We start from the raw sequence: 25222 nt of genomic DNA, 5'->3' as shown, positions 1-25222 counted from the left end.
AGAGGAATGAAACAATGAAAATATAACTAAAAAATGCCATTAAATCAAATTGTTGTGCTTTCCCGTTTGTTTCATAGTTTTTTACACTACACTTGATTTATACATGCAGTGAGCACTTCATATTTATTACACTTATTTTCTCTTTTTCTTTTATTAGACTTCTGCTGCTGTAGCCTATCCACTTAGAGGTTTGACGCATTGTGTGTTCAGAGATCCTTTTCTGCATTCCCCTGTTGTAATGTGTGGTTATTTGCGTTACTGTCACCTTCCTGTCACCTTTGACCAGTCTGGCCCTTCTCCTCTGATCTCTCTCATTAACAACATGTTTCTGTCTGCAGAACTGCTGCTCACTGGATGTTTTGTTTTGTTTTTTGCACCATTCTTTGCAAACTCTAGAGACTAGTGTGCGTGAAAATCCCAGGAGATCAGCAGTTTCTGAGATACTCAAACCACACAGTCTGCCACCAACAATCATTCCACGGTCAAAGTCACTTGGATCACATTTGTTCCCCATTCTGATGGTTGATGTGAACATTAACTGGAGCTTCTGACTCCTATCTACATGACTGTATGCATTGCACTGCTGCCACACAATTGGCTGATTAGATAATGAATAAGTAGGTGTAATATATAGACACTCACCGAGAACATTTTTACTTTATTAAACCTAATAAAGTAGGTTTATGATTTAGTACTAATATTTGTTTACAGTACTATAACCAATACATAAACATCAATTTTCGTGTGAAAAAGGCTATTTTTACTGGATTTCCTCAGCCTCAGAAAACAAGAAAGGCTCAGGCAGACATTTCAAATGATTTATGTCACACAGTTCAGTGTTCTTGAAACCAAGCGATTCTAAAGGGGAATGATTTTTCCACCGTGGGGTGTTGGAGGGTTGCACGTATGGAGGTCACTGAAGGACAGTCCTTCACAGAATCCATTGGTATTTGTCATTAATATGATTATTATCATTTTTCTTATTTAGCAGGTGCCCATATCTGAGGCACCTTCTAGAGCATAAGTATGGAGCATTGACCAAGGAGCATAACATAACCTGCAAAAGCCACTCAATTGCAATCGGTTCAAATTCCAAACCTGGCAGATTGCCTTTCCCAGAGGGATGTATAGATTTTAATATATATACAGTCAGGTCCATAAATATTGGGACATCGACACAATTCTCCTCTTTTTGGCTCTATACACCACCACAATGGATTTGAAATGAAACAAACAAGATATGCTTTAACTGCAGACTTTCAGCTTTAATTTGAGGGTATTTACATCCAAATCAAGTGAACGGTGTAGGAATTACAACAGTTTGTATATGTGCCTCACACTTTTTAAGGGACAAAAAGTAATGGGACAATTGGCTGCTCAACTGTTCCATGGCCAGGTGTGTGTTATTCCCTCATTATCTCATTTACAAGGAGCAGATAAAAGGTCTCGAGTTAATTTCAAGTGTGCTATTTGCATTTGGAATCTGTTGCTGTCAACTCTCTTACAAAATTTAATAGTAAGATTAGTGAAGACATTCAACCTCTGACTCTCGGGTGAAGTATTTCCTGTCCAAACTGCAGGGCCCCAGGGCCCCAGGACTCTGCTCCATATGACCGTAATCCATCTGTGTGTCAAAACTCTTCACATTGAAAGAGACACTTAAGAGATGCTGTTTAAAGTCTGGCTCAATTAACATTGACTATTCCCTTGTCTCTCAACCTCTCGCAAATCCATATCGCCATGCGGATTACTGAACAATACTTTTTAAATTTATCTTCCTGTTGCAATAACCCTTAACAAATTTCTCTAAACAAATTCAAAGCATTAACAAACTGCCTGTTCACTGAAGCCAGAATGTCTTCCACTGAGAATTCTGCTTAGTGCTTCAGAATTCCAGACCATCACGCCTTCCCTATTTTCCTAGTGGAGCAGCGACTGAGAATGATAGCACTGACACTGTGCTCTGTCCCTCTATTTCTGTGGGTGTGGGAAAATGTTTACATTCTTTCCCTGATGTAGATTTCTGTAAGAGGAGAGAGACACCAGATGATAAAGTATACAGTAAACTGGAATAAGGTCTTCAACTTTCAGGTACTTCAGAAAACCAGTACCTTCTTTCAGTCACTATCCCTCCCTCACTCTCCCTTCATTACTAGGTCAGTGAAACTCCAGGGACAATAAGAAATAGGACAGCCATCACTCTTTGATATCTCCCTCTCTCTCTCTCTCTCTCCCTCTTCCTCTTGCTTTCACTTTCAATATGATGCTCTCTCTCAGCCCCTTGTCCATCTCTCCTTCTCTTTGATCTGAAATAACTCATATGGGGCTTCTTGTCACCCCCATCAATTTCTCTTAGTTTCAGGGGACCACAGTTATTGGAAATATTTTCAGACGTTGCTTATTAGGCCTTGCCTCTTGTGTCTTGTTTATCCTGTGGTCATTAATATTGCAAGAGGATTAAAAAAAAGAGGCTGTTTTTGGTTCCAATAATGAATTATTCATATACACGATTGATTGTTATATACACGATTGATTGTATAGTGCTGTACATGAGAAAGTCATATTTGGACTTTCAGACAAAACAATGATTACATTTTACAGCAGCATATTCTGGACATGCAGTCCAAAATATGAATATGACGGATCTCTCCTGCCAAATGCAGATGGTTGCATGCATTAGTTCCATTAATAGCAATTCAGCATCATTTGGCCATGTGCATCCCTTTTGCTAATACTCGATACTTGATACTTCCACCAGGTAATGTGCCATGTCACAAAGCAGGCATCGTCTCAAGACTTCAGTTTACTCCAATGGCTCACACAGTCCCCAGATCTCAATCCAGCAGAGCACCTTTGGGATGAGGTGAAATGCGTGGTTCACAGCATGAATATGTGACTGAAGAATCTGCCGGCGCTGCACGGACTCAGGGGCCAATATCCCTCTGGAATGTTTCCAGCAGCTTGTTGAATCCATGCCACAAAGGATTCAGGCTGTTTAGGAGGCAAAAGGTGGTCCTACCCCATACTACACAACTGTACCTAATAAAGGGGTACATATATATATATATATATACTGTACATAAACACACATACAGGTACACCAGGTGTACAATAGTTGACAATGAGCAGCTACAGAAAAAAAATGTACTCTTCATGTCTGAAACCTGTGCTTTTTTATCTATTAGGTCATTCTTAAATAATCCACACTGGTCAAGTGAATATCTCAAAGTATATCTCAGGGAAGTCTTCATGTTGGGTTGAGTAAAACTGCTGTCTGGAAACACCAGCTTGAATAAAGACTTATGTGTGTGAGTAAAAAAACTTTAAAACCTTGAAATAGTCATGAACTTGTCCACAGTTCCTCTCTAAACGAAAATGCATATTGTCATGAATTCCCAGTCTAAATGCTCTAAATGTCTAAATGCTCCCTACTCATATTTCTTCCATATTGCAGTGAGAACTGTATTGCACACCTAGATTTCCGGGTCAGGAACAAGGAAAAGAAACAAGAGGAGCGAAATAAGTGATTGGAATGAACGCCTAGTGTCTGCATGGATGCTAAAATAGGTAGAGTGATCATTTGCTCTATCTGTTATGAGATTCACTGAACTCCATCATATGTGATATAGATGAATGACAACAGGCAATAAAATAAAATGACAGAATGCAACACGTGGCCTTGAATCAAATAAATTTATACTGAGAGCGAAACATGTACATTCATCCTTAACTGGCAGAGTATCGAGCACACAGTCAGCATAATTTTTTATTGTTTTCCCACTTGTCCACAGAATGACATGCAATACACACAGCATCAGTTGGTGAAGAGCAGGCTCAGGGTACTCCTGACAATGCTGACTGCACTGGGCATTTTCAGCAGGGTAAAGAGGCAAAAGGGAGTATCTCTGATGTTCTCTGGGGAAGCAAATGAATAGAGATGTGTGAGGCCACTCTGAAACGGGACTATTGTTGCAGATCAGCTGCTATTTCGAAGAAATTAAAAACCTGCAGGCTGTCAAGTCACTCAGAATATAGTCTAAGCCCAATAGCCATGACATCACAACCAAGCATGAGCTATGCAATTAGCTGACTACGATGAGAATTTGCTTTGCCTCAAATTGCTAGCGGTAGGGTGGGTTAGCCAGGCTTCCGCAGGTTACTGCCACATTTGTCCAAATACACCATTTGTCATTAGTAAGACTTGTGCTTCTCCTACAGTTAGCACTAGCTCTAGTGTAGTTCTATGAAAAATAGTCCTGCAGATGATTGCAGTGGATGGATGGCCATGTGTGCAGTTGAGAGAATATTCAAGAGGCACAGTTGGCAATTAAAAATTTGAGGGAAAAAACTGTCAGCAAACAAACGAAAACAACATTAAAAAAACATTGCTGTGTAACCCCTGTAAGTGCTGAGAGTGTGAAGACCAGAGCCTGGTCCTTACAGCAGGAGGCTCTCTGACTCATAAACAGGCAAGAACAGTATCCAAACTCATATGTGTAACACTGGCCTCTATTGGACATGTCTGATAATGACACACAACAAAAACAATATGCCACTCAACCACATTCATTTCCATTGATACATATTATAGTAATAAATATCTATGATTTTCTCATTTCTGGAGTTCAGTAGTTGTAATCCCTAGCCTAGTTTACATAATTACTTTAAAGAATAGCCTTCACTGTCAGTCTGTACGTCCCACAAGTAATACGGAGGTGAATTTATGTAACAGCATCTTGTCCACAAAGTTAAATATAAAATAACATGTTCAAAGCCAACAAAGTTCAGATTCTAGGCTGCATTGACACAGTTGTTCCCTTTTAGAAACAGCAAATCCTTGTGCCCAATGTGTTTTCAGATATATAATTATTTCTGTTCAAGCCTCTTACAACACTGTGAATACTCTGCACTGGAACAGAGTAAGTATAGAGCATTATGGAGAGATAAATGGCTGACTAGCATGCTTATTAGAAATTCAATTCCTTTTGGAAGAGCTGAGAATCACCGTGTGAATTTGTCTGATGATAGAAGGGGTTTGGTTGACATCAGCATTGGCAATGATTGCTGTAAACACAGAGGATATCCCCCTACAGAAATGTGTGATCCAGCCTAAAGAGATCACATCATAACAAGAAAAAGTGTGTGTTTCCTCTGTCTGCGAATGAGGCCTCTTTTACTCTGACACCTTTGACTGTTCAGTGAGATCCAGCTATTGGCACAGAGTCCAGGAGTCTTGTTTGTTTTACATTCAGCCATTCTGATGGAAAAGGACATGCTCACTGAGGAAGGGCAGCCTTGTGTGGATTCACCATACAGTGCAGATGCTATAAAACAGTGGCCTCTTCTATGGCGTTGACCCACCTGCAAAACAAGAACACATTGTGTAAAGAAAATTCCTCTTCCGATAGCTGTGATTTTTAAACTGTAAGACAAAAACAGATATTCAGTTAACATTTAAAAAGAAAGGGAACACAGTGAGAATTTCCTACAGACATAAATGACTGACCTGAGGGCAGTGCCTGTGTCTTGTGCTCGAAAGGTATAAAAAAGAGTCTTCTTATGATAAAGCTGGAAGACATTGGCAGTTTCCTCTCCTTCCACCTTCTCTGGCAATCTCACAGTGAAGCCAAGCAGAGGCAAGCTCTCAGATGCTACCTTATCCTGAGAGAGAGAGAGAGAGAGAGAGAGAGAGAGAGAGAGAGAGAGAGAGAGAGAGAGAGAGAGAGAGAGAGAGAGAGAGAGAGAGAGAGAGAGAGAGAGAGAGAGAGAGAGAGAGAGAGAGAGAGAGAGAGAGAATAACTCATCCCAAATGCACAAAAGAGCTTAGACTGAATAAAACATGTCACCACAAAGAAACTATAATTCATTTACAAATCATTATCCTTTATCATCATAAATAAATCCACCACCCTACAAAGGCCACACCTACAGTATCAGCAACAAACACAATGCTAAAAAAAAACACACCACACAAATACAGTACCATGCAAGTAACACTGAACCAAAATAAAGATCCAAACATACATCTCACACAGAGTAAAAACAACTATTTCGTGAGTGAGAGAGCGAGAGAGAGGGAGAGAGGGAGAGGGAGAGAGAGAGAGAGAGAGAGCACAATAATTCTCCTGCTTCAGTTTCTATTCATTTAATAAAGGTGAGGAAAACACAGAAGTGTGTAAATTTAGGGAGAAAAGGTGTGAGATAGGGGCATTCCTCATATACTGTAAACAGGAGTGGGATAGGAGGTGGTGAAAAGGCAACGGTTTTCTTTGTCAGATTGGCATTACATTCTAAGACTGCAGGGACGTATGATGTAGGATAAGAGTTTTTACACTGAAAGTGTGATGGGGGTCCACAGTATGCAAGGCATGTGTGAGTACAATGGTAGGGATGGGGGTGGGCACAGTATTACGAATCAGAGCTGGGTATGTCATTATGGACATGGGTGTATTGTACAGGGTATTCATGGTATTAGGAGTATGAGTGTGTGGGAGAGCTGTCTGAATAAAGAGTTTTGGCTTGGTCCAATGTCAAGAACAGGCAGGTACAGTGTTTAGGATAGATACAGTGTCTGGGACAGAGGTACAGTGTTTAGGATAGGTACAGTGTCTGGGACAGGGGTACAGTGTTTAGGATAGGTACAGTGTCTGGGACAGGGGTACAGAGTTTAGGATAGATACAGTGTCTGGGACAGGGGTACAGAGTTTAGGATAGATACAGTGTCTGAGACAGAGGTACAGAGTTTAGGATAGGTACAGTGTCTGAGACAGAGGTACAGAGTTTAGGATAGGTACAGTGTCTGGGACAGGGGTACAGAGTTTAGGATAGATATAGTGTCTTGGACAAGGGGAGAGTCTGTGCCCCCTCACCTCGTATGTTGTGAAGGTGTAAAGCACCTTGTCTTTGATGAGGAACCAGAGTTTTTTCCAATTTCTCTTGCTCCTCTTGCAGCGATGCAGGCTGCCGCTCATGGTGGAGCCCTCGGCCGATCCTGTCACCTGTGCAACGCAGAAACAATGGAAACAGATGACAGAGTGTTACCAGACCGGGGAACACCCAACAGAGCTGTCACCAGACCGAGGAATACACAACAGAGCTGTCACCTGAATAAGGAAGCACACAGGAGTGTATCACCTGAATAAAGAAGGACACAGGAGTGTATCACCTGAATAAGCACACAGGGGTGTGTCACCTGAATAAGGAAGCACACAGGGGTGTGTCACCTGAATAAGGAAGCACGCAGGGGTGTGTCACCTGAATAAGGAAGCACACAGGAGTGTATCACCTGAATAAGGAAGCACACAGGAGTGTATCACCTGAATAAGGAAGCACACAGGGGTGTGTCACCTGAATAAGGAAGTACATAGGAGTGTGTCACCTGAATAAGGAAGTACATAGGAGTGTGTCACCTGAATAAGGAAGCACACAGTGGTGGGTCACCTGACCGAGGGACACACTGAGGAGTGTCCCCTGAATAAGGAAGCACAGCGGAGCTGTCACCTGAATAAGGAACACCTTACTGAGGAAGGACACAGGGGAGAGGAGTTGGGGTTTGGGCTGTACACAGGGGAGAGGGGATTGGGGTTTGGGCTGTACACAGGGGAGAGGGGATTGTGGTGTGGGCTGTACACAGGGGAGAGGGGATTGGCATGTGGGCTGTACACAGGGGAGAGGGGATTGGGGTTTGGGCTGTACACAGGGGAGAGGGGATTGGCATGTGGGCTGTACACAGGGGAGAGGGGATTGGGTGTGGGCTGTACACAGGGGAGAGGGGATTGGCATGTGGGCTGTACACAGGGGAGAGGGGATTGGGGTGTGGGCAGTACACAGGGGAGAGGGGATTCGGTGTGAGCTGTACACAGGGGAGAGGGGATTTGGGCGTGGGCTGTACCTGGTTCAGAGCAGAGGTGCTCTTCCGGTGCTTCCATAGGCTGGGCGGGTGGATGCTCTGGAAGACCGCAGAAAGCGGTCGACTGGACCGGTTGGGTCGAGGACTGCCATTATTGTCCACCCCAGTGACAGTCCCCCCTGTAGAAACAGGAACAGAAGAGCATAGATGTGCATTATTGCTGGGATCTGAACAGAAGAGCATAGATGTGCATTATTGCTGGGTTCTGAACAGAAGAGCATAGATGTGCATTATTGCTGGGTTCTGAACAGAAGAGCAAACATGGGTCATTCACATGGTGTGAGAGTTGACCACTCCAATTTCAAACTTTGGGGAAATGTTCTTTATATACTCACTAAAGAACAAAGATCCACAATATTAGCCTCATTGGATTTATCATTCTAGAGAAGTATAATATATAGTATAATATAAAGTACTCAAGAAGTCACTCTCAAGTGGAAATTGTGTTGAATTTGGAGCATATCTTTGGCATTAAAGCTGGGAAAGACCTGAAAACGTACTCTGACTGAATTTTCTGTTTGTTTTCAGATTATCAGCTCCGATTTTCATGATACCACTCAGACAAAAAGTTATGGTCATTCATAAATGCTAAATTGTGCCACTTGGCAATTTGTTTTTCAATATCTGATGGCTTACTACAACAGCACCACTTGGTGTATGACTTCCAAACTTCTAAGACTGGTAGATATTTTGGTTAAGAACAGCCACAAGCAAAATTAATGAAAAAAAATTTCTGTTTTTTTTTAGCAGTATTATACAAATCAGAGTTCATAATCTGAAAGTACACAGAACATTGTGTCAGTCTACAGGTTTTCAGGGTTTTCCCTGCTTTAATGCAAAAGATATGGCGCTCCAAACCCCAGTTTCCACTCGTGAGTGCTTTGTCCCACAAGGGAGCGACCCAGCCCTTATTTAATTACCAATATCTCTAGAACAAGAAATCCAATTAGGCTAATTTTGGATCTTTATCGAATATATAAAGAAAATTTACACAAAGTTTGAGTGAAAATTGGAGGTCAACTCCCACGCCTCTGGTTGATTTTTCACGGAATGGCCCAGATGTGTATTCTGGCTGTGTTCTGGTGTTTAGCTCTGTTGTGTTATTAACAGTCCTCCATGCCCATGTAACTATGGGGCAGGGCTCCACAGGGAAGAGGAGGGCTGTTTCGGGATGGCACTGGGACTATACCTCTCTTCCTCAGCTCAGCGTAGCAGTGGTCACACACCTTGGCCACCCTGTCTTTGAGGTACTTGAGAGGGTACTTGTTCCTGGAGCAGCTTCGGCAGACAATCTGTAGAGGGGACAGCGTTATGGGAGAGGAAAAGAACACAGTGAGAGGGGGTCCCCTGCAGGGGAGGGGGGGCAAGTCCCAGCCCTAGCTCCCCAGTGGTGGAACGACCACCCCATTCTTACAAGTCACTGCCCATTTTCTGCCACAGTCTATACACTCATCTCTTCACACTGTACCTTGACTCCTCTGCAGGAGTCCCCTGATCCATTGCTTCACCTGCCTGAATTTGTTATCCCCTTGCTGTGCTTTTTAGTCTAATCGAGTTGCAGTTGTATTTGTATTGTATTTGTATTTGTATTTATCTCTGTACTGTAGTTATTTCTAATTCCTTCCTGGCTAGGCCATGCATACTGGTATTAAGGTTCATGGCTGTACAACTGTTTCTTTGTGAATTGTAGCTTATCCGACCTGTTCTGTGGTTCGTTCTCTTTTTTGTGGTGTTTGCTTAATAAAAGGTGTTGTGCGGCTGCCCCCACCTTCCCGCAGGCGTGGCAGTGGTGGCGACGGAGCGTGAGCGAGAAGTCGGAGGTGCAGTTCATGCACATCATCACGTGAGACACGGGCACCAGGGTGGGGGCCTTCTCCCCCAGACACAGCCACAGCTTCTCTCGGGCCTGGCAGGGAGAGACACACATTACCCACGGAACACTGCTGCATGCTACAGGAGAAGAAAGATCTTTCATTCAAATGGTTGAGGACAGCACGACTGTGATAAGGCACTCTTTTATTACATGCAGCATGGAGAGAATTCACAATGCATCAGCATGGTGCATTCTCTGAAACAAAGCAACAAGCTCTCGGATATACTGTATGTACCCTGCGTTTTATGTCAGTTCTACATTTGGCACAGTCTATGTTGTTCCAGCCATGTACATATTCTTCTTGTTCCTGCTGAATGACCCCTTAAACAAAATATATTTATCATACAGCATGGGCAAAACAACTTAATCAGACACAAGCATGCATGTGATTGCTTAAAAGTTATCCCGTAAGTGTACATGGTCTTCCACAGTGCCCTGCAACACAACATCAACACTGTATGGCATCATGTATGTGTGACATAAGACGGTGGAAATGTTTCCTACCTTAGGTAATAAACCCAGCTAAAGACTGTTACTTATGATAGAGATTACAGAACCTGAACTAAAGAAAAGATGTATTTCTGAAAATGTGTTCAGCACCCGTGGAGGAGGCAAGCAAAGCAAAATAAAAACAGCGCTCACCTCACTGCTGTAGCTGCTGAAAGACCCAGGTGGTCTGGTGTGGTCTGCCACGGTCCGGATGAGCGTGTGGAACCAGTCCTCTCTCTCCCCATATGAGCTGCAGGGCCAAAGGGAGGGGGAGGTCAGGGGGGTAACTCCACACCAATATTCCATCAAAACCACCAAGTCAGCACATGGCATGTTGCCTTACCTAGGTTGTTAGACTTTTTGATTGACTAGCAGTAAGATTGGCAGAGTAAGTGGTTGGTGGTATTAGGCAATGGTAATAGAGCTGTCAGGATAGACACATACCTGGCAGAGAGTGTGATGGAGATATCATTCACCTCAATCTTCAGTGCATTCTGCACATTCTCTATAGTGGGCTTGCTGACCTGAGAGAAGGGATGGCGGAACGTCAGAAGAACAGTATACACAACACAGTATTACCAATCTGCAAAGTTAATTAAGCTATTTTAGTGTTGAGATGAGTTCTGTGTTTGTAGAAAATGTAATTGCTTATTGATTGTTCCAATTAATTTGTCATTCTGTTACATTTTAATGAATATACATATTATTTGCATCACTGTAACCAGTTTTATCCAATGGACTGGATTGCTTTATTAGTTATTTGCAAAATGAAAACTAGCTTACATATGATTTTTATTCACCCATACAAGCTGAACCTGCAATAGCATTATTGATGATATGGGAGAAGGTAAAAGAGAGAACGAGAATGAAAGAGGTAGAGGGAGAGAGGAAAGGAAGGAGGGAGGGAGTCCCACCTTCATTCCAGTCAGAGAGAGAGTGTTCTTCAGCCTGTATTTGCCATCCTGCTGCGGAAAGGTGTACAGCATCACATCATTCATCTGTGAGAGGAAACCAAACAGAACAGCTCATCACTGATCGGCCCCTTCACACAGGCAACCAGCCGTGGACACATATTTCCCATGCTGCTGCCCTCCATTATGAGCCTAATAAAGGCAGCTGAGAACACAGGTATCCATCTCCCAACGCCTCTCAGGCTCATTTAGAGTATGAACAGTATCACAGTATAAAAAGCATTTGATACTGTTGACCATAGAATTTTAATAAATACATTGTCTGCATTGTGTATGGAAGAGGCCTCCCCATACTCGTTCCGTGCCTATCTTACAGGCAGAACTCAAGCAATTGCCACTGATTTTCTTTAATCAGGCTTCCATGATATCTGTAATGGTGTCCCACAAGGATCTGTCTTGGGTCCACTCTTATTCACACTTTATATAAATAACATCAGCTCTACAGACCACTGAAATGTCCACTTTTATGAAGATGACACAAATATTTATTATGCTGGTACCACACTAGATCAGGCTACTATGACTTTACAGTCTGCTTTTGATTTCTTTCAGGACTCATACAAAACATATTTTGTCTTAAAACATACAAGACAAAATTCATGCTTTTTTCAAGGTCACACTTGAATTGTCCTACCTTACACAATCAGACATTACATGGTAGACAAATTGAAATAGTTGAAACATATAAGCATTTGGGAATCTGGCTAGACAGTAGATTTTCTTTGAAAACCCATGTGGAACACCTCATCCACAAACTCAACATCTAAATTGGTTTTCTGTATCGAAAAAAGGCTTGTTTTTCATTGGCGGTTAAAAACACATTGTCCAAACAACGATTCCCTCTGTGCTGGACTATGGAGATACTGTTTAGTGCTGTCTCAGACCCTTTAGGCATTAGATGCAGTCTACCACAGTGCTTTACATTTTATCACAAATTATGAATATCGAACTCGCCACTGTGTTTTATACGATAAATTTGTTTGGCCTTAACAACTAGGAAAAATTTGCACAGCATTTTATTCCATTATAAGGCCTTACTAGGCAGATTACCTTATTATATTTTATCCCTAATCTCTTTAAACATAGTATTGTTAACACCAGGTCTCAAAAATAACTTGATCTTAAATATAAATTGCATAAAGACAGAGTTTGGTAAGTAAGGTAAGGATTTATGCCCCTTCTAAATGGAATAACCTGCAACAAACTCTGAAATTGGACGTACTAATTTCATTCAAATGGTTTTAAATCTACAATTTCTGACTTAGTGATTTCTTAGTGATGCATGTTTTATTTGACTTTCTTAATTTTTCCTGTCTGTGCTTGACGTTATGAGTAATCTGGTTTTGAGATATATCTACATCTGATAAAATAAAGGAAGAGAAGAAAAAACATTTCTACTCCTACGGACTTGAAATGAATGAAAGTAAACATCCAGCCTGTGGTTTGACCACAAGAGGGCGATGTGAGCATGAAAATAACTCTGCCTCAGAGGACTTTCCATACACGATGAATTCCTTGCCAGCGCCTTTTGGTATTACAGTACTTTGAAGACAGTATGGTTCATTCAAAACAGGACTTTCCAAAAATAAAAATAAACAAAAACTATTGCATTGTGCAAAAGTGCATGAATCCCAAAATTCGTGGACCCACCTTGTTCCACCAGTGATTGATTGGAACTAAGCAGTTCTTTGCTTTTTAGAAAAGTAGTTTGATTGGCAACACATGGCAGCTCCACGCACTATGGAGTACATGAAGCCTCACTTTCTCATCACTAAATACCTGCAACTACTGAAGTAACTTACCAAATTAATGTTGCTTTTATGCAGAGCAAACAAAATGAGCATTTTCCACAGAAAAAGAACAACCAGGTACTGCATGTAACATTTGTGGCTATGTGGCAGAGCTCAGTAGCAGGAGAGAGCACTGGAACGGCAGGTGGGAAACAGCCGACAGCTAGAATATTAATGTGATTATCTTTCCTGACAAGTCAGCTTTAATCTTTAGCTGAGCAAAATAAAAATACCTTAACTGTACCATGTCAGCAGTGAAGCTCACATATCTAAGCGTGCACAATTGCAGCAGAGACATTGCTGTACTCGGTTTTAGAATTCTTTAGCTTTTTCCTAGTTAAATTACTCTTCAAATATCACTATATCCCATTTGGAAAATAAAGAGTCTTTCCAAGATTAAACTTCATACACATTGACGACTACTTGAAATGAAAACAAAAATATTTATTTTCCTGGCGAAATATTCTATTTTTCTATCAGCACTTTTCGACAGACTGAAATTGATTTCCATGTGAATTTTCTTGTGCTGAGCTATTTTTTGCTTACAGGGCGAATGTATGCTAAGTGAAGTACATGCTTCAAACTACTGTGTCCCAGTGACTGGATTCAGAGTCAAACAAAAGGGAGTGACATCATCCAACACAAATGCATACACCAAACATCCGCCGCTCAGACCACGGCATCCAGGAATTCTCCTGCACAATTCAGCTGTTCTCAGGAATTCCTTGGTGGAGGTAGTGAACATGCAACACAGGACACTCACACACAAACAACACTCTCCTGCCATCTAATTCACAATACCTCTCTCCCCATTTCTCTCTGTCCCTGCCTAAAGTTCAAATTCAAATAGGGATAAGCTTTCTTACATTACAAAAGCCAGGTTTTCTATCAGTAAAGAGAATTACATTTATCACTGTTATCACCCATTTTTCTTTTCTTCTCATCTTCCCATTTTCATCACAATAGACTCTCTACCTCTAATCTTCTCTTCCCCTTCTTCTCCCTTGCTCGACTTCTCATGGAAACCCCATCTCCCCTTCTCACCCTATCGCTCCCTCAACACTGCACTCTCTCTTCCTCCCGAACTCTTGTGTGGGACCCATTTACCCACAGGTAACTCCTTCAGTTTTGTTAAAGTGGCCTGTAGGAAGGACCCACCAACACCACTTCATAAGGCATGATGGTCCTCTGGTGAGCTTTTTCATTTATTCACTGATCGCTCCATAAATGTGAGCCTCCCACTGGATCAATTACTCCAGGCTGAGCCAGTGTCAGGCTGAGCAGAGTTGAGCCCACAGCCTGCAATAGGACCTCTGTCCCCCATGCATCAGTCACGTTTCCCTGGATGGGTGCATCCATCACACAGACCACTCAGAGAAACGGCCCTTTCCTCCAGCAGGCTCTCCTGGATCCCAACATGTTGACTCCACAGTCATTAAAAACAAACAGTGTGGAATAAGGATGATGGTGAATCTGAGAGACCAGGTAGGGGGTGTTTGGCTCCGAGTCACCATAAAATCGCTGTACCACAAATGTAACATCTGTCAATATTCAGGCCAGATTTCAAACTCCAGTTTTGGGAATACATATGGATTGCTCAACCTAAATTGTATTGTTTACACCAGTTGGCCATGCAAAATGGTTCTAATGAATACATTCGACACACTGAATGGATAAGATGCATGGGGGAAACCGAAGCGGATTGAAGCTGGTTATTTAATTAGTCACTAATACTGATTGTATAAGTCGATGACTGCGGACAGATCTTAGTCCATGAGACAAGGCCACTGGCCACATAGCAACCGGCTTGCAGGCAAGGCCTTCCTGCTCTTCCTGCCATTCTAGACAGAGGCCTACTGCAGTGCCTGTAAACAGAGGCCCTGTACGGGAAACTGCCCTGGCCAACACCTGACCCCAAACATCCTGCGGGGACTCTGGCTTTCAATAGCCAGAGAAGGGTGGGCTTGGGTTGGACAGCCTAGTGTCCTTGCTTCCCTGCAAACACGATAAAGACACAGATCCCCCTCCCTGTTGTTCCATTCCTGCCCATGTACAAAAGGCATTCACTTCTGCCTACAGTGAAGAGGAGCTGGAGAATCTGTGCTCTCTACCTGTCACCTTGCATTCCCGAGAGAGACTGACGTGTACAGTAACACCAGCATGGGCCTGACGCCCTGTCCTGGAGGCACCGATACGGTGATTCCTTTCTGCGTTTTTCTCCGCTGAAGCTTCCCTCAGCAAAGTTAAAAGGTTAATAAAAAGGGATGTACACATAAAAGGGGTACACATACACCATTAAGTGCAAAAAAAGAATGCTAGGATCAAATGACAGCAACAGCAGAGCTATTAAGTAGTGGAGGAGCTGCTATTATGCATCTTTATGCCTGCTCTGCTCCACACCAGATGAGCTCACGTACAGCATTTATGGACCCCAGAGGAGAGAAAGCCAATGTTCTGAGATTATATTAAATGTAATATAACAACATAATTTACTACGGAAGAACAATTCAAAAACTCATACACAGAGGGAATGGTTTAAAGGGGAAAACATCTTAGGGCTTTATGGTCTTTACAATGGCATCACAAACAAAACCTTTGAATGAATATTGAGCAAAAACAAAAAGTGCAGGCAGAATAAATAGTTACCAAAAATAAGTGGCGTGGCTGTCTACTTTTCCTGGAAACTTTCATTAAAGTGCCCTCTTTCACAAATACCTGCAAGACACACAGGAAAAGGGAGAAATAGAGAGTAAGAAAGAGATATGAAAGATTGACTGTATAGATCTATATAGTCATATTTAGTAATATATTCACTATAATTCAATACAATGCAGGATTATATTTCTAATACAGTTCTAATAATATACAGACTGTTCTTTCTAAACAACTCCATTAATGTAAGAATGATGTAGAAACAGTGGAACATGGGACATGACATAACAGACCGTTATTATGAAGATGTGAAAATGACAGCAATTGCAGTAAGGGTAGTGGGGAAGGCAGTTGCTGGTATTGTTTCTGTACTTCTGCCTGATTTCAGCCCTCTATATCTTTCAGTTCAATTGCAAAAGAAAAAAAAGAAAAAAGTACCAAAGTAGTTCTTCTTGATGAGTGTTACTATAAATAAAATGAGAGGTCAAACACAATAAGTGTATGGATATACTGTACATATAATCACAGCTTCCAGTCAGGGGTGCTCACTCATATCCACGTTTAGGTTATGAAGCTGTTATTCTAGCAAAAAAAAAAATTTTTTTCATGTTCATTACAGCATCCACTGTGACCATTTCACCAACCATCAACCGCAGCAATTCCACAGCTGGCTTTGAGTAATGAAGTGGAAATGAGAAGTGCCTGTCAGCAATTTGCCATTACTGCACATGACAGAGGAGGCCAATGTGAACAGAGCGGGAGAGGGCCCTGGTCAATGGCACACTTTAATTCTGCACACGAGAGCCCTTTGAAAAGGATCCTGTGAGGGGACGGAGGGCCACAGGAGAGCCGGAAATTGCACGGAAAAGGGCCGCACTGTGTTTACGGTCCAAATTTCAGCAAAAACAATGCCCTTATCAGTGGGAACATAGCTCACCCTTCCTGGTCGGAGCACGTCTCTTTGACCCCGTATGCTGTACTCAATATGGACCAGCCGCAGCAAATTCTCCTGAGAGAGAGAGAGAGCAAGAGAGAGAGAGAGAGAGAATAACAAATACAGTATATCCATAAGGTAACAATTGTAGTGACCAGTGACATACAAAGAACACATTCCACTCATTCCAATATCACCTTGGCTTCTCAAGTTGATCACTTCATTTTATATTATTTTATGATGATTATAACAATAATAAAAAATAAATACTACTACGACTACTACTACTACTACTACTACTACTACTACTACTAATAATAATAATAATAATAATAATAATAACCATAAAATGACAACAACAACAACAATAATAATAATAATAATAATAATAATAATAATAATGATAATAATAAGGCTCAGGGCGTGACATTAGTTGATAGATATGTTGTTGGTGTGCATAAGAGACACAGATAGAGTGTGCCTGTTTTGGAGGGGGAGAGGGCGATAGCATGGGGGTTCACTAGGGAGGAGGGGGAAAGGGCGATAGCATGGGGATTCACTAGGGGGAAGGGGGAGAGGGCGATAGCATGGGGATTCACTAGGGGGAAGGGGGAGAGGGCGATAGGCTAGTGTGGGGATTCACTAGGGGGAGGGGGGCCCGCTCACTGCACTCTTTGTTATTAAAGCACCTGGAGATTTTTTAATGAAACTGCTCCTCCGTGTTGCTGCACTTATCTACAGATTACACCGGCAAGGCGGTGATGTCATCACTCACTCTGTCACCACTGCTGACTGTCAGAAGGACAAGCAGCCCAGTCAGGAAGCTTGCTCACAGATGCCCACAAACGCCCACAGAGAAGATACTCACCCCTTGTTTCAGGTTGTCATTAGCCTGGTCTGAAACGTCTGATACGATCACCAAGGCAGCTGGAAACAAGACAATAATCAGAAGAAAAAGCATGGGAAACACACACCTGCACGTGTCTACAGTACTACCCTGAAATCTATCCTGAAGATCGCAGAGAGGAAAGACGAGGTGTGATGAGTTAACTCAAACACAGAAAACCTGGGACTGACAGGCACAAACAGACAGACAGCCGTACTCCATGTGGTACATCACAGGCTGATAACCGATCATGCCTGCATGCCTCTTTGCTGCAGCAAAGGACCCATACAGTACATCTGAAAAGGGTTTTCCTGAGAGAGGTCTATCTCTCTAAAATTGCACACCTGACTGCTAGCACAATGTTGGTGGGATAGACACTGTACATAACGCATTGATTCAAGAGAAATATAGGGTCTCCACACTACCCCACACTACCCCTGTGTCCCACGAGGTAAGCACAATACCTTGTGTATCCTCATACTCTGCTGAATCTGGGGAAAGGTTGTTGAGGTAATCTGAGAGGGAAAAAGAAGCACAAACACTGAAGCTAAACACTTCAGGATGACCAACGCCAATAACAAACAAAGGGATATGAGCCTTCAGGAGATTCATGTTTGTGGCACGCATTGCTGTACGAGAGCTGATCCTTCCCCAGGCCAGTGTACCTGTGAGCAGCATGCGGTACTGGAGCACACGTACGACCACCTGCAGCAGCTGGTGTTTCAGGGACACGCTTCCGCCTGCCGGCTTCTCCTGCGGCACAGGTCAAATAGAGCAAAGACAATAAATCAATACGTCTGAATTACTCTCATATTGTAATACATTATTCTCATCCCTCCCTCCATTTAATAAGGCTTTCTCCTTCATTCCTTCATCCACTCTGAGAAACTACCTCAGGCAGTAACCTTCTCTGATGAACGCCGCTGCCTTTTCAAGGTCAGAGAGGTCAACAGCAGGAGCTGCAATGTATTGTAAACAGACCCAGCCACCCAAAGCCCACTCACAACCAGGCCCAATCGTGGGTCCCAGATCCTAGACAATAACAAAAACATAGGAAAACCAAGGAGCATAGAAATAAAGCTGAAAAAATCAATCAATCAAGCCCTAACAGATTCAGACATGTTTTCATTTATGGTGAAGCGTGCTGAACTGCAGTCCCGAGTGCTGAGATAATTGCATCAGCACTAAGGTCCTATCTGACCATAATCTCTCTAATCTGATAGAATGGCTCTTCATATTCATCTTCATAGACAGTTATGTAGCACAGAATCGCTCCCTGCAGGGCAGATCCACTCAGTCGTTTGCATCAGGCCCCTCTGGAGCATCCCGTGGGCTTTGAAGATAATTATGATCTGGTATATGAAAGAGGGACCCAATGTCCCATCAGTCACCAATGGCCTTGAGGTTCCTGAAATTAAAAAATCACTGACCACTCACTCTGTGTTTTGTAAACTGTGATGCTGGAGAGAACAAAGAATATAAGGCCATGAATTATAATAAGAGGTAGAAGGAAAATGTGAGACACTATAAGACACGTCCCAAGGTTGGGATACCCTCCTAAGGGCTGGGATCATCATCAATCATCTGCTTCAGTTCATCAGACAAACATCCAGAGCCCAGAAAAAAGCCAGGTCTTGCCCTTATCACATCTCATGGACCTTGTCTAGCAGGCTATAGGAGGTGAGCTTTGCAAGGCAATTGGAGACTCACATGAGTTAACCAATTGTTTTCTTAAAATTGTTTGTCTTCTTTTTAAAAACAATTAGTATCTACATTTTAATGAAAACAAAAGGTGAATTGATGTTTATATTGTAAATATTTAAAGGTAGCATTATTACAGAAATCAATGGCACACCATGCTAAAACTCTCTGCAACAATAGATGATCTACTAGGTAGTTGGACAGGTGACGCATCTCTAATTAGCGGGTGTCATCTTAATTGTAGCTGCAATTTTCTTCCTCTCAATGTATCTCTCTCTCTGTCACACACAGACACGCACACACACATACACATGCACAGACACGCACCCACACGCAAGCACACACACGCACACACACACGGTGGTGGTGGGACCGCACATGTATAATGTGTGAGGTAAACACAACAGGGCTGTCGAGGCTTGAATCATATCAGGCTTCTGCAGTGATACAGTATCAACCCCTGTGGACTGTTCATCACTGTCATCACCGTCTCTACAATGGAGTTACATTCCTGAGAGAGAGCAGAAGAATAAGTGATTTCCTCAGGCCATGCCAGGAAAGGTCAACTTAAAATGGACATATGCAGCATCCGCTGCAAAGGTACAACACTGCAGTCCGGATATTTGTAATATTTCTATAATATAATACATCTTGCTGAAATATATTCAGCTGGGTGTTACATCTTATAATAGCATTTCACATGATGTGCTTTTTGCTTCATAAAGAGCTGCGTTGTGTGATGTGATGGCATGGAAGCCTCTGTACACAAAGGCCTTTTAATTAACATTGCTCAAGTGCAATGCATACATTTCTCACTGTGGCTGTCTGTAAGGTTCAGAGAAGAGAATCATCACTGAAACGCTTGAATCAATAGCAGACAGTATGATGATCCCCTTGGGATCTGCTCTCTGATATGCATTTATTACACAACAGTACTACTACTACCAATACTACTATTACTACTAAAAAATAAAATACATTTAATTTAAAAAAGTTAAAATTACAAATCAAATAAGCATCATCATCTCAGATACAGAGAGCAGCAGCTACCCATTTCAGGCAGCTGTACCTGAGCCTTTTGTCTGAACAGTTTGGTATGATTTTTAATCCTTTTTAATAATTTATGAATTATTATGAACCCTTTTCATAGAGTTCTTCTCAGTTCTGTTTTCTCATTCTCTGATATCCCAGAATGCACTACCTGGGGACTCACTTCTCTGGGGATTCTTCTTCACCAGTATGCAGCCATCACAATGACCTTTCCCAGCCCCTTCCACCCGCCAGCCTCCTTCCCTCACAACTGGCACAGACATTATACACGGCTGACCATATCAGATCCACAATGCATTGCAGTCACATTCATTGCCCAGATATGGATCCTGTGATCTTTTCACAATCAAATGCCAAATCTTACTGTTTGTCTGAGGATGTTACTGCAGGATTCTACAGCTGTAAGTATATTTAATCCAATGCCTTTATCAGTCTATTTTACTCAAAAGTGGACCTCCGACCTCAATGACAATGTTAATCAAATGTGCCAAATGATTAAAGTGGGAGATGGGATGTGCATATACATACAGTATCCAATACTCACCTCAAACTGCTTGACAATAGTGGCAAAGGTGGGTGAGTTTTGGCAAGATTCATTCAGCAAGGCCATACTCCGGTCATACTCTGAGATGTAGGTGGTGAAAATGGTGAACTCCGTTCTTCGTGACAAGATCACATCTGCTATCTTCTGGGTCTCTTCCCTGTCAGATGACAGGACATTTGGAAGAGTTCAGCTTATCTACAGTTTGAAATAGCTCTCTAATGGATCAGACAAACAAATATATTATCTCTGTAATAGGCACCTGATGTACAAGACACAGAACAGTACAATCTGCCTATGCAATGATCAATCCCAGAAAGATTGAGACAGTGTGGTCTGTCAATAGATGACAATCTCCCACCCTCAGGCTCAGACACGCCAAATGCACAATCTACAAGTCAATAATCACTCACAGGGATTGACCATTTCCATTACAAACATTCATATTGTGCTGCAGGCATTTGACATCCAGATGAATTTAGCAGATGCATTTTATAAGGGTAGGAGAAACCTATGGATTATTAAATTTGCAGTTGACGATTAAAAATCATAAACTCACAAGCTCTCTTTTTGAAAATGAATATCAATATGAGAGACTGCAAAAGATGCATCTGCAAGGTAAATGCAATGAATATGTACTGGACATATACCTAATATATACAGTATATACATGTTTGTGAGTGTGTGTGTGTGTGCATGTATTCCCTGTGTGTGACTCACCACTGTCTCAGGCGAGTCTCCAGGTCCGTCAGGATGTGGCAGTGCAGCTCATACACCTTGGGCAGCTGGTTGAGGATCTCCTCCAGCCTGCCTGGCTCCAGAACAGGACCCCCCTCCTCCCCCACAGCTGCCCCCACTGCAGCCCTGAAGTCCTGCAGGGGAGAGAGGGGGTCAGGGCTGCCCATGCTCTGTGTCCAGGAGTTTCACACAGCAAGCAGCCTTGGCGTGGGGTACCCACATGCATGCAGTTTTTACCTCAAGTAATTTAATTTACATGTCTGTAACACCTTCTGATGCAAGCTTGTTGACAAGGTTTGCTGGCTATTTGCAAGAATAAGCTTCAGCAAGGTGGCATAGCTTCAGTGTTCCAGTAACAGATCTCAAGTGGTGAGTCATCAAGTGGTGAAATTGAAATTCGCTCAACATAAGACAGTCCACATGCATGGGAATGCCACAGCTATTCATAAAATGTCAAACATAGACAGTAACTCTGAACAAAAACGCTGACATTGATGTGATAGGATTTCTATGTATTCTACAGGGTGTCTATAGGTTACCTGGGTGATTGGTAATTTAAGGCATTCTACAGTCTTATATTTCTGAACAATGACTGCTGCTATGGACAACCACTTTAACTTCACTAGTTAAAGTTATCACTTTTTAAACACAATTTATTTTGACTTAATTAAAACAATTGCAACTTGCAACACCTGGTGTCAAAACATGCTGACTAAGTTTCTCCCTCTGTGTTGAAAGGATGTACATAGAGATTATTACACGAGAAAATGGCCAACAAAAAGACTGTACCCTTGAACAGGGCCTCCTAATTTTTTGTCTGAAGTTGAAACCATGCCACCTTCAACAAAGACTCCTGAAAGCAGTTGCTTTTCACTGACCAGTTGTCAAGCAATTTTCTCAGTAATGGCCAATCAGATCTGAGGCAACCCTGGAGCTGCATGTCTAACCTATTTTTGAGAAAAACTGGCTGAAAAGTGCAGCTTCATTTTCCACTCGGGATTGAGTCTGGAAAGTCTCAGCATTTTGTTATTCCTCATTAAACAATAGAACAATGGCTGGTGTGTTTTTCCCTCAATCTCTCCCAGCAACTCTCACAGCTGCAGACACCAGAGAGCAAGTGTTCAACCTGGAATCTGCACATCACAGACAGCTCAACCTCAACCTAAGTATACTTACCTTGTTCAAGTTCTCTGCCATTGACTGCATTATCTTTTCAAGGTGGATCACTGCTGCTGACCCCATTGAAGCAACTGTGCCTTTACCACCACTGATTTTCATGAAAAATGTTACTGAATGAATGGAGTAAAAATCAATAAGTAAGCTGTCTAAAACTGTAAGTACTGGATAAGGGGAGACACAGTAAAGATTTACTGTCCTGACGACTGCTCACCACTTCTGCTCACAACTACATGCTTCGGCTCTCAATACAATGACATTCTGCTGCCCTGAACACCACACACTGCCCTCAACACACAACAACACACTGCTGCCCTCAATACACAACTACACACTGCTGCCCTGAGCACAACTACACACTGCTGCCCTCAACACAACCACACACTGCTAACCTCAACACAACCACACACTGCTGCCCTCAACCACACACTGCCCTCAACACACAACTACACACTGCTGCCCTCAACACAAAACTACACACTGCTGCCCTCAACACACAACTTCACACTGCTGCCCTGAGCACAACTACACACTGCTGCTCTCAACACAACCACACACTGCTGCCCTCAACACAACCACACACTGCTGCCCTCAACCACACACTGCCCTCAACACAACTACACACTGCTGCCCTGAGCACAACTACACACTGCTGCCCTCAACACAACTACACACTGCTGCCCTGAACACAACTACACACTGCTTCCCTCAACACAACTACACACTGCTGCCCTCAACACACAACTACACACTGCTGCCCTCAATACACAACTACACACTGCTGCCCTGAGCACAACTACACACTGCTGCCCTCAACACAACCACACACTGCTAACCTCAACACAACCACACACTGCTGCCCTCAACCACACACTGCCCTCAACACACAACAACACACTGCTGCCCTCAACACAAAACTACACACTGCTGCCCTCAACACACAACTTCACACTGCTGCCCTGAGCACAACTACACACTGCTGCTCTCAACACAACCACACACTGCTGCCCTCAACACAACCACACACTGCTGCCCTCAACCACACACTGCCCTCAACACAACTACACACTGCTGCCCTGAGCACAACTACACACTGCTGCCCTCAACACAACTACACACTGCTGCCCTGAACACAACTACACACTGCTTCCCTCAACACAACTACACACTGCTGCCCTCAACACAACCACACACTGCTGCCCTCAACACAACTACACACTGCTGCCCTGAGCACAACTACACACTGCTGCCCTCAACACAACTACACACTGCTGCCCTGAACACAACTACACACTGCTGCCCTCAACACAACTACACACTGCTGCCCTCAACACAACCACACACTGCTGCCCTCAACACAACTACACACTGCTGCCCTCAACACACAACTACACACCGTTGCCCTGAACACAACCACGCACTGCTGCCCTCAACTACACACTGCTGCCCTTAACCACACACTGCTTCCCTCAACACAACCACACACTGCTGCCCTGAGCACAACCACACACTGCTGCCCTCAACTACACACTGCTGCCCTTAACCACACACTGCTTCCCTCAACACAACTACACACTGCTGCCCTCAACACAACTACACACTGCTGCCCTGAGCACAACTACACACTGCAGCCCTCAACACAACTACACACTGCTTCCCTCAACACAACCACACACTGCTGCCCTCAACTACACACTGCTGCCCTCAACCACACACTGCCCTCAACACAACCACACACTGCTGCCCTCAACACAACCACACACTGCTGCCCTCAACTACACACTGCTGCCCTCAACCACACACTGCCCTCAACACAACTACACACTGATGCCCTGAACACAACTACACACTGCTGCCCTGAACACAACTACACACTGCTGCCCTCAACACAACTACACACTGCTGCCCTCAACACAACCACACACTGCTGCCCTCAACACAACTACACACTGCTGCCCTCAACACACAACTACACACCGCTGCCCTGAACACAACCACGCACTGCTGCCCTCAACTACACACTGCTGCCCTTAACCACACACTGCTTCCCTCAACACAACCACACACTGCTGCCCTGAGCACAACCACACACTGCTGCCCTCAACACAACTACACACTGCTGCCCTGAGCACAACTACACACTGCAGCCCTCAACACAACTACACACTGCTTCCCTCAACACAACCACACACTGCTGCCCTCAACCACACACTGCCCTCAACACAACCACACACTGCTGCCCTCAACACAACCACACACTGCTGCCCTCAACTACACACTGCTGCCCTCAACCACACACTGCCCTCAACACAACTACACACTGATGCCCTGAACACAACTACACACTGCTGCCCTCAACACAACTACACACTGCTTCCCTCAACACAACCACACACTGCTGCCCTCAACTACACACTGCTGCCCTCAACCACACACTGCCCTCAACACAACCACACACTGCTGCCCTCAACTACACACTGCTGCCCTCAACCACACACTGCCCTCAACACAA

General features: G+C 43.3%; 1 protein-coding gene across 1 annotated transcript in view; it reads right to left on the bottom strand.

Moving 5' to 3' along the window:
• Positions 1-4886: 4886 nt before the first annotated feature.
• Positions 4887-25222, bottom strand: part of LOC133110042 (FYVE, RhoGEF and PH domain-containing protein 5-like) — a 45204-nt gene continuing 24868 nt past the window's right edge. The window contains exons 6-21 of the mRNA XM_061219900.1: positions 21517-21668; positions 20800-20956; positions 18170-18257; positions 17969-18019; positions 17487-17545; positions 16622-16693; positions 15679-15747; positions 11186-11269; positions 10716-10795; positions 10425-10521; positions 9678-9815; positions 9099-9201; positions 7892-8028; positions 6870-6998; positions 5507-5661; positions 4887-5361 (exon numbers count right to left, since the gene is read on the bottom strand). Of these exons, the coding sequence (XP_061075884.1) occupies positions 5325-5361; positions 5507-5661; positions 6870-6998; positions 7892-8028; positions 9099-9201; positions 9678-9815; positions 10425-10521; positions 10716-10795; positions 11186-11269; positions 15679-15747; positions 16622-16693; positions 17487-17545; positions 17969-18019; positions 18170-18257; positions 20800-20956; positions 21517-21668 (1608 nt within the window). The 3' untranslated portion in view covers positions 4887-5324. The remainder of the gene's footprint in view (positions 5362-5506; positions 5662-6869; positions 6999-7891; positions 8029-9098; positions 9202-9677; positions 9816-10424; positions 10522-10715; positions 10796-11185; positions 11270-15678; positions 15748-16621; positions 16694-17486; positions 17546-17968; positions 18020-18169; positions 18258-20799; positions 20957-21516; positions 21669-25222) is intronic.

This window comes from Conger conger, chromosome 14 (genome assembly GCF_963514075.1).
Source record: "Conger conger chromosome 14, fConCon1.1, whole genome shotgun sequence".
In the NCBI taxonomy this organism is placed as follows: Eukaryota; Metazoa; Chordata; class Actinopteri; order Anguilliformes; family Congridae; genus Conger; species Conger conger.
The sequence above is the reverse complement of the archived record's forward strand: the minus strand, read 5'-3'. Positions and strand labels throughout refer to the sequence as shown.